Genomic DNA, 12,168 nt, shown 5'->3' with positions numbered 1-12,168 from the left:
AAGTTCAACATTACACATTAAACATTAGACTTCTCATTGTGTTATTATTTATAGCCAACTCAAGGTGAGGTCATGACAACTAAAATAAAACCTTCAGGTTTGTAGCTTATTATTATTATTATTATTATAGTATTACAACTATACTGTGTGCAAGAAACATCAGTGTATATTGCTCCCATAACGCCTATATTTTTGTAATATATATATATATATATATATATATATATATATATATATATATATAGTATAAGACTAATATTCGCCATATGAAAATAACATCCTTTTCTGGAAATATCATGTAATAAAGAGATGGAGTTGGCTAAATATATTTACTCAAGTACAGCACTTAGTAGATTACAGTAGAGCAATTTTAAGGTACTTGCACTTTACTTGAGTATCACCATTTGTACATTTACCCTACTACATCACATCACTACTTCTACTCTATTTCACAAATAGCTACACGATGCTATTATCTGTATACAAAAAGTTCGACTGTCCAACAGAATATAAATGACAATTGGCTCTACATCGGCTGCAACATGAAATTGCAAAATTAGTTTTTTTTTATCAGTTTATCAGTTTTTTATCCTCAGCTGAAATGTATTGTAGCTCACATGTGTTCCAGCAGGATATTAACATTCAGCCGATAATTGTGACATTGATTATGTATGAACTGTCGATACTTTTGCAAACAGTCCATCTGTCCGCCCTGCAGGACATCTGCCACCCGCAGCTTGGTCCTTTTCTACTATCTGACACATTTTTTATGAATGTCAACCTCGCCACATTGTGCACTGCAGTGAAGGCAGCTCTGCAGGTTGTGTGTGTGTGTGTGTTGGGGAGGGGGGGGGCAGCCTGTGCGTGGTGATGATGATGATGCGCGTGACGCCACGAGCAGGAGCGGATCAGCGGAGCAGCAGGCAGGACCAGGGCTGAGGTAGCAGCAGCAGCAGCAGCAGCAGCAGCAGCAGCAGCATCCGCACCAGCAGCGCCGCCACAAAGGGAGCTCAGTGCTGCTTGAAGCTCGACTCTCCGCTCCTCCTCTCCAGGATTTGAGATGCTGCGGCTCGGCGGCACGATGTGCGGCTTCTCGGCCATGATCTCGGTGCTTCTCGCCGGACTCGCGGCGGCGGCGGTGACGGCGTCTTCGGATCTGTTCGACAACCAACTGGGCGACATCAATTACTGCAAAAGGCAATGCCAGCTCACCATCAAAAACAAAAGCCCCGCTAAAGTAAGTTACTCCTGTGTGCGGTAGCGTATAGGCTGCCTCTGCAGAAAGCGCATTATCAACAACGAGCAGAAACCTCCTGCTGTCCGACATTTCAGCGCCTGCACCGACACACAGACGAACACAATGTGTTCGGCATCGAAAAAAACCCCTCCGTATTCGTATGAAATATATAAAGGGAATGTGTTTATGTCCGTGCGTAATGACATGTTCGCTCTGATTTTTCGCTGCATCCTCTCGGATGCTACGGCGCACAATTAGGCCGAAAGATGGATGCAGCTCATTTTCTCCTGCACCTTCCAGACTCGTCCGAGAAGTGACCTGCGTCCAGTCAGCTCATCACGAGATGCTCTTGAATTGCGACAATAATGGATCATTCCTTAATACGCAATTAAAGATGGGCCATGCAGGGACTGTGTAGCGCGGGCTGTGGAGGATCAGTGAGACTATTGTGAGCCATGAAATAATGGTCCACCACAGCATCTTTCTGCTTACGAGGCCAGACTGGACATGGTGGGAGATGATGGCTGTGGAATCTCACCAAGAGTTTCTGTGGTTTAGATCCTTTAGAGATTTCCAGTGTCGGATGCCCCCCCCCCCCCCCTCCGTTCTCTGCTGCCTTCAGGTGTGGTTCAGGCATCCTGCAGGGCAGCAGGAGCAGAGCTGCAAAGCGGTTCACAGTCGCCTGCTTTGAAGGTTGTGATTCCAAACGAGCCACTTGAGCGTGCATATCTGTGGCGGTATGTCGAGTTTAAGGCCAACAGAGCTGGGCAGTAACTACAGAGATGTTTAATCAGCCGTCGCCTCCAAACTAGGAGGCAACGTTTCACGGTTTAAGATAAACACCCCTCTGAGAATAAACAGGGACACGCAGTGAAGATGATGTCAAGCTCAAAGCTGTAAAAAAAAAAAAAAAAATGGTCCTCGGTCAGGGACTCTCTTTGTTCCCAGAGAGGTCACCAGAGGGCGCTGTTCCCCTCTGTCAACCCGAGAATGAACGCATTATGACAGGAGGAAGTACAGTAATGTGCATCTTCCTTTCTCACTACCTTTACCTCTTATCAACTGTTTATGACATGCTATAATTCAATAGCTGCACTGTGTCATCTGGAGATGCCACAACCCATCAACACATCATGTTTTCTAACAAGCGTATCTTGAGTTTATCCAAGAGTGCGGGAGACATCTATAATTGTGTGTCTCCCTCTCTTCTCTCCGTCTGGTTGGTAGGACTCCATAATGAACGCCTGTCACCGCGGCTGTCGCCTCTACTCCATCTGCCAGTTCGTCAATGGCAACGCCGGCTTCAATGCCAGCAGGGAGGAGTGTCAGGGAGGTGAGTCAGTGTGTCAGTCAGTCTGTTTGAATGACTTCGCTGGTCTTACGGAGCAGGCCGAGGTCAGCGTTGAAGCTGCCAAGGCCTCGATCCTTTTTGAGAAAATGTATATTTTGTGTCAATGCCTCACTGTGTGGAAGTGAGCGGGATCATTCTTTCATAAGGCACCATATCTATTATTAAAAAATAATTAAAGGTACACCGGCGACAAATTAACTTTTTTAATGCAGCAACAAATTGGTCAAAAGTTGAACAGGAATTAAAATACCAATGTAATGTATATAGAATTGACTTGTCTGTGTCTTACAAACTTTGAAGAAGTGCTTTTGGACTCTTTTCTTTACCAACACAGCAGCTCTGCTAAATATTTGCTCTGTTCCCGGAAAGCTGGCAGGATCGGTGGGTATTTCCTGGCTGTTTGAGACTAATCGCCTTGTTTGAACTCCTGTATCGAAAATCAATGATGTGATTTACCGTCCAGACAGCGGATGCCCCGTTGCCCCCCGTTTTTATCACGGCGACGTGGAGAGAATCGTCTCCGCGGTCCTCAACAGTTACATTTCCCTTGCATCTTTCTCTTTCTTCCCACATAAACAGCCTGTACCTGTTTTATTTCTTCTTATCTTCCACCCAGCTGACTGCAGTGCTCCATGTGCCCACTCGCTTTTGTGCTTCTGTCTTTCTCTTTTTGCACTCTCGACCACCTTTTCATCATGCTTCTTCTTCTTCTTCTTCTCTCTCTCTCTCTCTCTCTCTCTCTCTCTCTCTCTCTCTCTCTCTCTCTCTCTCTCTCTCTCTTTCCTTCTCTCTCCTTCTCTCTCTCCAGCCTGCCAGGAGGCATATATTAAGCTGCTGGAGCAGGAGGCCTGCTGCACCGGCTGTGCCAGTCAACCCTCTGAACCAGAGCTCAAGAGGAGGAAGGTGAGGAAAAATGCTAATGCAGTTATAAGAGCCAAAGTGACTTAGGATGCCTGAATGTTAATATCAGTACTAAGTGTGCACATACAGTATACCGAAGCGCGCACACACATACACAAATAAATCTCCTTGTATTAGAGTATCTTGCTCTCTCTTCTGCAGCTCAGGGCCATGACTCTCCGCCCTAAGCCCCCCTCTGTGATGGAGGCCGTTTCCAGTTGGTGCAACGACATCGTCAGCTCTGCCCAGAGCTTCATCTCCTCCACCTGGACCTTCTACCTGCAGGCTGATGATGGCAAGGTTGTGGTTTTTCAGGTAAGACTCTAAAGACTAGAAGACTAAAAGTCTACACATGTGCTAGACATGATGTGTTTTTTGGGGTTTCTGGCAGCCACAGTTTGTGTTGATAGTTATTAGATTAAACACTATGTGTTTGCAGTGAGCAGCAATGCTTCCTGTGGAAAATCCTCAACCTACACTGATCTAATCTTCATTCACAAAAAAAAAACAGAAAATAGAAAAGAGTATTTGATCTCTGCACTTGCAGCAAAGTCAACTTTTAAAAGTGAGCCTGTTTTGTTCCATCCAACACATCCTATCATTGTCAGTGAAGAAATGCAAAGAGAAACACAATACACCAGTTTACACTGTCAATGTGTGAATGTGTGTGTTTTTTTACAGTCTTTGTCTATGTTGCATTAATCAGAATTAAATTAAGAGTCACACGTAGCAAATATTCAACATTTTTAAAATGAAGCTGCAGAACGGCAAAATAAATTCCGAATATCTGCACTTTTAACAGATTTAGATCTTTAAGTGCTTCGCTGCAAAAGACACAGACAAATGAATTCCAAAATCTCCATAAATCAACTGTCCTCATACACTATATTATGGCTCACTGAGTCAAGATGGTGGAAAATTACAAGATTGATGTCGACAAAGCTTTTTCATGTCGCATGTTTTTAGCTGGAGGTTAAAAGCAAGCCAGTAGACCTTTATATATTATTAGTAGAGCTAACCTCTGCTTCCTGTTAAGATAAAGAGATATATCCTCTAAGCTGTGCGGTGCCGTAGAGCTTGGGTCACTGCCAAAACAACTCACAGCCCATTTTGGAGTCAGTGCATCTGTGAAGGTTGAGTGAGCAAGGGCACACAGCGGGGTGGGGACAAGGTGGCTGAATCCAGAGAGCTGCAACCATTTTTTCAGCGCTTTAATTGTTTATAAACGTCCTTTCATATTATGTCACTTCCCTCAGCAACATGCATATTTGATAACCGGCAGGGCTAGCCGTGGTGAGCTCGCCTCGGGACGGAAAGTCACCGCTAGATTTAGAAGAGAGAGTGGACTGCACTAAAGAGTCAAGTTCTGTTTGTGACAGATACATATTCAGAAGTTGTTTCTGGAATTTGAAAAAGATGAAGTGAATTGAGCTGACAGGCCCACTGTTCATGAGCACCCCCACCAAGGAGGTTATATTTAGGCCCCGTGGGTTTGTCTGTTTGTTGAATAAGAAATTGTGAAAGTGGTTGAAAGTTTGGCCAGTATGCATTTTTTTGGTCGGGATCAAGGATTTATTTAAAGGATTCGAGCTGCGGGGCTTTTTCACTCCTGATAAACTACTCATTTGAGTCATTTCATGTCTACTTTCATGCAGAGCTTGATCCAGATGCAGATCTAACATTTCTTTACATTTTCTATTATTGAAATGGCAAATCTGGATGTTTTTGCAGCCAAGGCTCTCTTGTTGAACTTGAACATATTGCTAAGGTGGATGCAGTAAACCACCTATACATTAAAGCTATAATAAGAGTTGGTCTGTCGAACCACCAGACTATCCAACCATATCCTCCAAAAACTGGTCAGAAACCTGCATCTCTGTCAGGGGTTTTCCCGTTTGATGGCAATTTTAGATGCATAATGAAAGGGCTCAATAGGAAATGAGAGTATTTATGCACCGTAACCAATACAGACGAGCTACTGTATAACAGAGGAGTCCTTTATATAATGAGATTCACTATTAGGTATTAAGAAGCTGTCTGCCTACTGGGCTCTCTGAGACACCATCTCATATAGAGATGCAGCAGCCACAGAATATGAAATCACCAACATTTCTTTTTCGGACGTAGTGATGGATGTTTGCTCTTTATGGAAGTGACATGCAGGCTGAAGAGGCGAGGGGAAGCCAGGCTCCACGGGGTTGTGAGAAGACTACCAGGCCTGTGTTTAGTGGGCAGCTGGCAAACCGCCACCAAGTTGACAGTTTGACTTTCCGAGCGTTGAAACAACAGAAAAAGTCCAGCTAAATTGAGCGACAGCAGCAGGGGGGCAGGGGGGGGGGGGGGTGTATCCATAAAGGAGCTGACTGTCTTTATACATCCAACTGTGTGCTCCTTTGTGTGACCTCAAGTTGTGAGAATAACTAGTTGTGTGCATTATAAACAAACATTAGTGGCAGCAGTTAGTTCAGATTATATAGATTATTATATACGGGTGGAGTAAGTCATTTTTAGGTCACCACTGGGGTTTGTCCCCAAGGGAAGGAAAAAAGAAAATAAAGAAAACTTGTAATTTTGAGGAAATATTGGTAAAACACAGCCCTTTACCTCAGTCATTTCCTTCTCACCACCCCCGTGTTATTTTGACAAATCAGCCCATGATAGGCAGACAGAGTGAGAGTGTTTGGGACAAAAGAGAGTCGATTAAAGACTTCCTCCAACTGAGCTGTGGTTCCGTTAGCAGGCTGGCCTGCCGAACAAATTGAACTCGGCGTACGGCTGAATACAAAGAGAGAAGTCCCTACCCCATTTCTTCTTGGCAATTGCATTAGTCATTCTGCCCGAATGAATAAAATAAACCCTGTTCAGGATGGAGAGACCCAGTGAAATAACAGCGTTTGAAGGAAGCGTGACTTTGACTTATGATGCTACACTGAAAAAGAAGTCAGTGTTCTTTCTCATCTACGCTTAATCACCCAGGCACAGGAGACTTGAAGTGACTTAAGCACGAACATTACAAACGGTGTGTGAGCACAGTCATGATTTATGGTATTATGGTCTATTTATTATGGTCTATGTTTGATCTACCTACCGTGTCTATTGCCCTCAGCCCAAATTAGTTCCTACTGAAGACAAACTTTTAAAATTGTGTCACAGTAATGCTCAGTATTTCCTCATACAGCTTGGCATTGTGGTTTTTAATCCATAGTGCATTTTCTGGGGGACTATTTTCAGAAGCGGATAAATACACATTTGGAGCATTAGTGAGCATTTATTGCGGAGCCCATGTTCTTCTTAGTAAAGGAAGATGTCATTTGGTTTGGACAACAATGGAGGAAGAAGCTATATCAGGATTTTGATACTTAGTAGAATCAATTTATTGTGGGTTTTGGTATTTTCACGAGATGTTTTAACAAAAAGAGAAATACAGAATATCACCAGACTTGTCATTTAATCCTGAAGTACTTGTCTTTCATGCTGAGGTGCTAAACCCTTTAACACATGTTGTTATTGTTTTTGTTATTTCTATACATTTTTGTCTACTATGATATGACACACCAAATGGAAGTATAAAAAGTCTTAATTGACCACATGGGGGCGCTGTAATAAAAGAGATTAAGATTTATGGCCTCCAAATTAAAGGGCACATTTCATGATGATTTCAGTGCTTGCGCACATTTGGGTATCTGAAGTGCCTATAAACCCACAAACTCTGATTCAAGACCATCCGGTCAGTTCTTTGTGGGCTGCCGATCAGAAAACATTTAAATCAAAAATCCAATCGGGTTTGGCTCCCCTTCCTATGACACATGCAGGCTCGTTAGAATACACCACACACGGTTTGAGAACTACCTTTGCAAAGGTGCACCATATTTTTCTCGCAAGCCAATCAGAGCAGCCTGAGATTTTTTGGGAGGGAAACAGATTGTTTCAGACAGAGAGTGGATACATACAGGTATATTCAGGAGGAAAAAAAGAATGTGCTTTTTGAACATTGAGGCATGTAAACCAAAACACAAGCATGAACCTGAAAATGTGCGATTTATGTCCCCTTTAAAGGCCGTCATTTTGACACTATTAGCCCAATTTAAAGTTAAATTTACACAAAATACTTCCCCAAAGTGTCTGATGATTAATGTGCTTGCTTAATGCACAGCCAGACGCACGTCAGATACCTTTAGGAACCATTTCCCCCTCTCAGTCACAAATATTTAAGCTTTCATTTTGAATAACAGTCAAACAATTCTTCTACATTATATGTTTTGATTTATTTGTGGAAGCCCCAAAAAACCCTTTCTTCCTTCCTTCCTTTCTTTCTTTCTTTGTCTTCCCTCACTCTTTCTGTAAGCCAGAGCACCTTTTTGCCTTCCCTCTCTCATAATGCATGACAGATGCAGATCAGGCTCCGCTCATTCTGATGGTCGGGGCTCTTCAGTCTGCAGCCAATGAGAATCAGCCCCCTCACGTCTCCCCAAAACTTCACACTGCCGCTGCATCTGGTTTCAATGCACCCTGTCAGAAAACATTGCTCGCTAGGGGTAATAAACCCGGTTGTGAAATAACTTTTTCAACAGAAGAGGTTTTGAAGGATTGTTAGTGCTTCGGGAAGCAAACTAACCAGCCACGTCTCCACGGCCGACTGCAGTATGTTGCTTTGTTGTTCTGGACAAGCGATTGGAATCATTCCGGAGAAAGAAGATAAATCATTTCCTAAGTAAAGTAATGAGAATGAATGAAACTGTGAATGGTTTTAGCTGGTTTCACATTGTAGTGCATGACACAGCAAGAGATTTCGGAGTTCATTGATCCACTTAATGTCAGGATCGATAAAGACTGGGAGGTTGATGCTACTGCAGTGGGATATACTGTACTCCTTAAAATACGCGTGGGTGTGTGTGTGTGTGTGTGTGTGTGTGTGTGTGTGTGTGTGTGTATGTGTATGCGTGTGTTTTGTTGCTGCTGAGGCCAGCAGGAGTATTGTTACAAGCAGAGGGAGGGTCAACAGTGGGGATCCAAAATCCTCTTTTAATGAGTTCTCCAGGGGAAACCAGAAACACTGAGAACATAATGAAACCCACAACAGCGCAAACACTGGCAGCAGGCTGCGTGTAGCGCTTCTTTTAAAAGCCACTTCTTTTCGAGGTGCTGTCCCAGTTCAAGGGGGTTTTACTAAACTGGTTGGAGAAAGATACTGTGAGAGACCCTCCAACATATACAAAGGATGTTAGTTAAGTTACGCAACATACTAAATGCTCATATTATTATTAATCATCTTGCTTGTGCGTAGATTGATTGGAGAGACAAGAAGTGCATTTACAAACTGCAGCAGCCGACCTTTTAATTCCCTTCAGCTGATGTTTATAGCTGTCAACATACTTTTATTGTCTTTATTATAACTTGGCCACCTCACCATGATCTGTGACGCTTCAGGCTGAGAATAAGTCGAACACTGTTCCAGCTCAAGGGCTGGAGACGTTTGGCCAATCCTGACCTCTGACCCTTCTGTGGAACAGAGCCAACAAAAACAGCATTTTGGGTTTCACGTTATTTGAAGTGTCCAAGTTCAATATTCAACTAATTTCCAAGTAATGCTTTACATAAAGTCAACTTGTCTGGGTTTGATATTGTTCTTCCTGTAACACCAGCTGGGTGTTGCATTTAAATCTGCTATATTAGAACTTAATATTAATCAATGTCAATCTTTTAATCAAATTGTTTTCAACAATAATGTGATGTTAAAGGAACAGCTTGACTTCTTGAGAATCAAGGTTTGACCCCATCTATGTCTGAATGCTACATATTAGCCTAGCTTAGCATAAATGCCAAAGACAAGGAGAAACAGCGAGCCTGACTCGATAGAAAGGATGCTTATGATTCTGCTTTCTTCTCCTCAGAGCCAACCAGATATGGAGTACTCTCTGCCTGAGCTGCAGGCTCCTCGATCCAACGTGGCGGACAAACCCTGGCCCCAGGTCCACTCTCACACCCAGAGACCCCATGGTGAGAACATATACACACACACACACACACACACACACACACATGTATCCATGTATAGCAGCACATGCATATATTGCTGCACAATTCCCTCATTAGCGTCCAACTGGATTGTTTTTGTTTGGCAGGTGTGAGGGGACATGGTGAGAGGGGAGCATCCAAAGCAGGAGGCAAAGGGAAGCACCCCGCCCAGCACACAGACGACCCCACAGCTGAGCACGACTTCCTCGGCTGCATGTCAAGGTGAGCTGGAGCTTGAGTTGCCCCGCTGAGAATTAAAGACTTCAAATTAGAGAACTAATGTCCCCCCCCCCGCCCGATAAAATATACTTTATATTACTGACAATCATTTCTTAAGCAAATAGCAGGCTTCTTTGTCTGGTTTCCAGTTTATTGTCAGCATGAAAATCAACTTGCAGAGACTTAAATTGAGCTAATCCATCACACGCATCTGATTATATTATTCTCACACTTGTGATTATTATTGTGCAATGCAAGCTGTACAAATCAATCCACACATTCAACTGCATTTACCTCGCGATGACCTTGTAACTTCAACAAAAACAAAGGTTGAAACGATGGATTGAGATGGAGCCTATCAATGTTCCCCTCACTGATATTAAGTAAACTAACTAGCTCCATGTCTGGTGGGAAAAACACAATACAAAAATCTAAAACATGCACACACACACACATACACACATACAGTATATACACGCACACACATATATATGCTTGGAGAAGGGATTTAAAGTTGTTGGTGATTGCAACATTTACAACATGCAAAAATTCACAAGCTCAAAAGTATATTTCTTTCTCACATTCAAGCTAGTTATATTTGTTGGCGCCTTCATGTGAAGTTTCTCAGTATTTCTATCCATCTTCAGTTTCATCCCATAACTCTCGTTCTGCAGACGTTCAGGCCTCCCGCGGTGGATTTTAGCGGCGTGTCTCTTCCTATCCATCATGGTCATGTTGTGGCTCAGCTGTGCCAGCCTCGTCACCGCACCAGAGCAGCACATCAAGACGCAGGTACACACACCCGAAAAGCATCCACAACCAATGTATACACATGCACGTGTGAGTGAAAGCAATGACTTCACACGCTTAAAGGGGACATATCATGAAAACTCACCTTTTCTGTGCTTGTGTGCATTAGAGTGTCTACCAAACCACAAAGTTTGAATGAACAACCCAGTCAGTTTTTTGTGGGCTGCCTAGATCAGAAAACTCCCCTTCCTGTGTCACCTTAGGCTCATAAGAATATACCGGCTTCCATCTGAGTATCTTTACCCACGGATTGAGAACTACCGTTGCAACGGTGCACCCTGTTTTTCTTGTAAGCCGATCAGAGCACACAGGGCTTTGTCGAGGGAAGGCCTTAAAGAGACAGGCACTAAAACAGAGCGTTTATGACAGAGGGTGAATACAGGTATATTCAGTCAGACAGTATAAGAAACATTGCGTGTTTTTGAACATTAAAGCATGTAAACATGATCTAGTAAAAAAGTATGAACCTGAAAATGTGCACATGTCCCCTTTAAGTTCCACACATGAATTAATTGGTGACTCAGCATATTTTGCAGCGCACTCTTAAGTACAAAAAATGATTGGGGAAGTGTTGTAGGTGAACTTGCTCACTATTATCACTTGTTTTCTTTCAGCTGAGTATCAACGGAGATAAAGAGTTTCTGGATAATGTCCACAAAGTCAACCCGTACCACCTGAGTCCTGTGATCGCCGTGGCCATGAAACAATCGGAGGAGAGCCAGGAGGCGGGGCCGCTGCCGGTGAAAGTTGACCTCAACAAAACCTGTGTTTAGAAAAAGGACCAGTGGGAGAGCTGCTGTCTTGTTTCCCCAGGATAACCATGTCTGAAATCCGTGGCCCGTCGGTGCAAGGGGTAAAACAAACACATCACGGGACTCAAAACCAGTCACCAGAATTTTTTTTTTTACATATTTTTAAGAGCATGGCACACTCCTGTCATTTTCAAATTATGATACTGAAACATCTAGCTTGGTCTTGTTGGTCTGAAGGCATTTTATTTCCTTGTCCATCCTCCAGATTATACTTAATGATCAGCCTGCTCATTGATTATTGATAAATCAGTGCTCTTGTCTCAGAGCCACGCTGAAGACAAGCAGAAAAGGATGGATTACAGCTGAGAGCTTTCATATTATTTTTCATGTCTAGCGTGGACGAGAGAAGACAAACGCTGAGAATCATTCTAGATTTAGTTTTGCCTCGTTCTCACAGAGAGTTTGGATTAATTGACGTTGTTGCTGAGAGTGAAAAAAAACGGAGTGAGAGAGAGAGTAAAGGAAGATGGATGGAAAGTGGGCTAAATACTTTGACAGCACTCTTGTGAGCGCTGCAGGAATCATTAATAATTGAAAACCATGTTTTCTGCTTCACAGCGTAAAATAAAATCTCAGGTGAGCTATACATTCTCACTTGAGTTCAGAGAAACAAAGGCATACTCACTCCAAGAACTAAAACAGTGTCCTTTGTCAACGCATTCCTCTGTTTGTTAGTGTATATTTGGATATGTCTGGATGTGTGTCTGTGTGTGAACATCTACAACAGCACACAAATACTTAAAACTGGTAGATTCTAAACTGGAAGTGGATTGAAAACCGGACGCTCTGTCTGAGAATGAGCAAAATGAACAATCAACTTATTT

At 43.0% G+C, this 12,168-nt stretch overlaps 1 protein-coding gene across 1 annotated transcript; it reads left to right on the top strand.

The window, feature by feature from the left end:
• Nucleotides 1-1,045: 1,045 nt before the first annotated feature.
• Nucleotides 1,046-11,305, top strand: tmem59l (transmembrane protein 59-like; the record flags this gene model as incomplete). The annotated part of the gene is made up of 8 exons (XM_079157627.1): nucleotides 1,046-1,237; nucleotides 2,465-2,570; nucleotides 3,397-3,491; nucleotides 3,651-3,803; nucleotides 9,380-9,485; nucleotides 9,611-9,725; nucleotides 10,397-10,514; nucleotides 11,147-11,305. Exons 1-8 carry the CDS (start codon nucleotides 1,061-1,063, stop codon nucleotides 11,303-11,305), a joined length of 1,029 nt encoding a protein of 342 aa, XP_079013753.1. The 5' UTR covers nucleotides 1,046-1,060.
• Nucleotides 11,306-12,168: the final 863 nt, after the last annotated feature.

Source organism: Pholis gunnellus, assembly GCF_910591455.1.
Source record: "Pholis gunnellus genome assembly, chromosome: 4".
NCBI classification, from domain to species: domain Eukaryota; kingdom Metazoa; phylum Chordata; class Actinopteri; order Perciformes; family Pholidae; genus Pholis; species Pholis gunnellus.
Note: the sequence above shows the minus strand (reverse complement) of the source record. Positions and strands in the feature narration are given on the sequence as shown.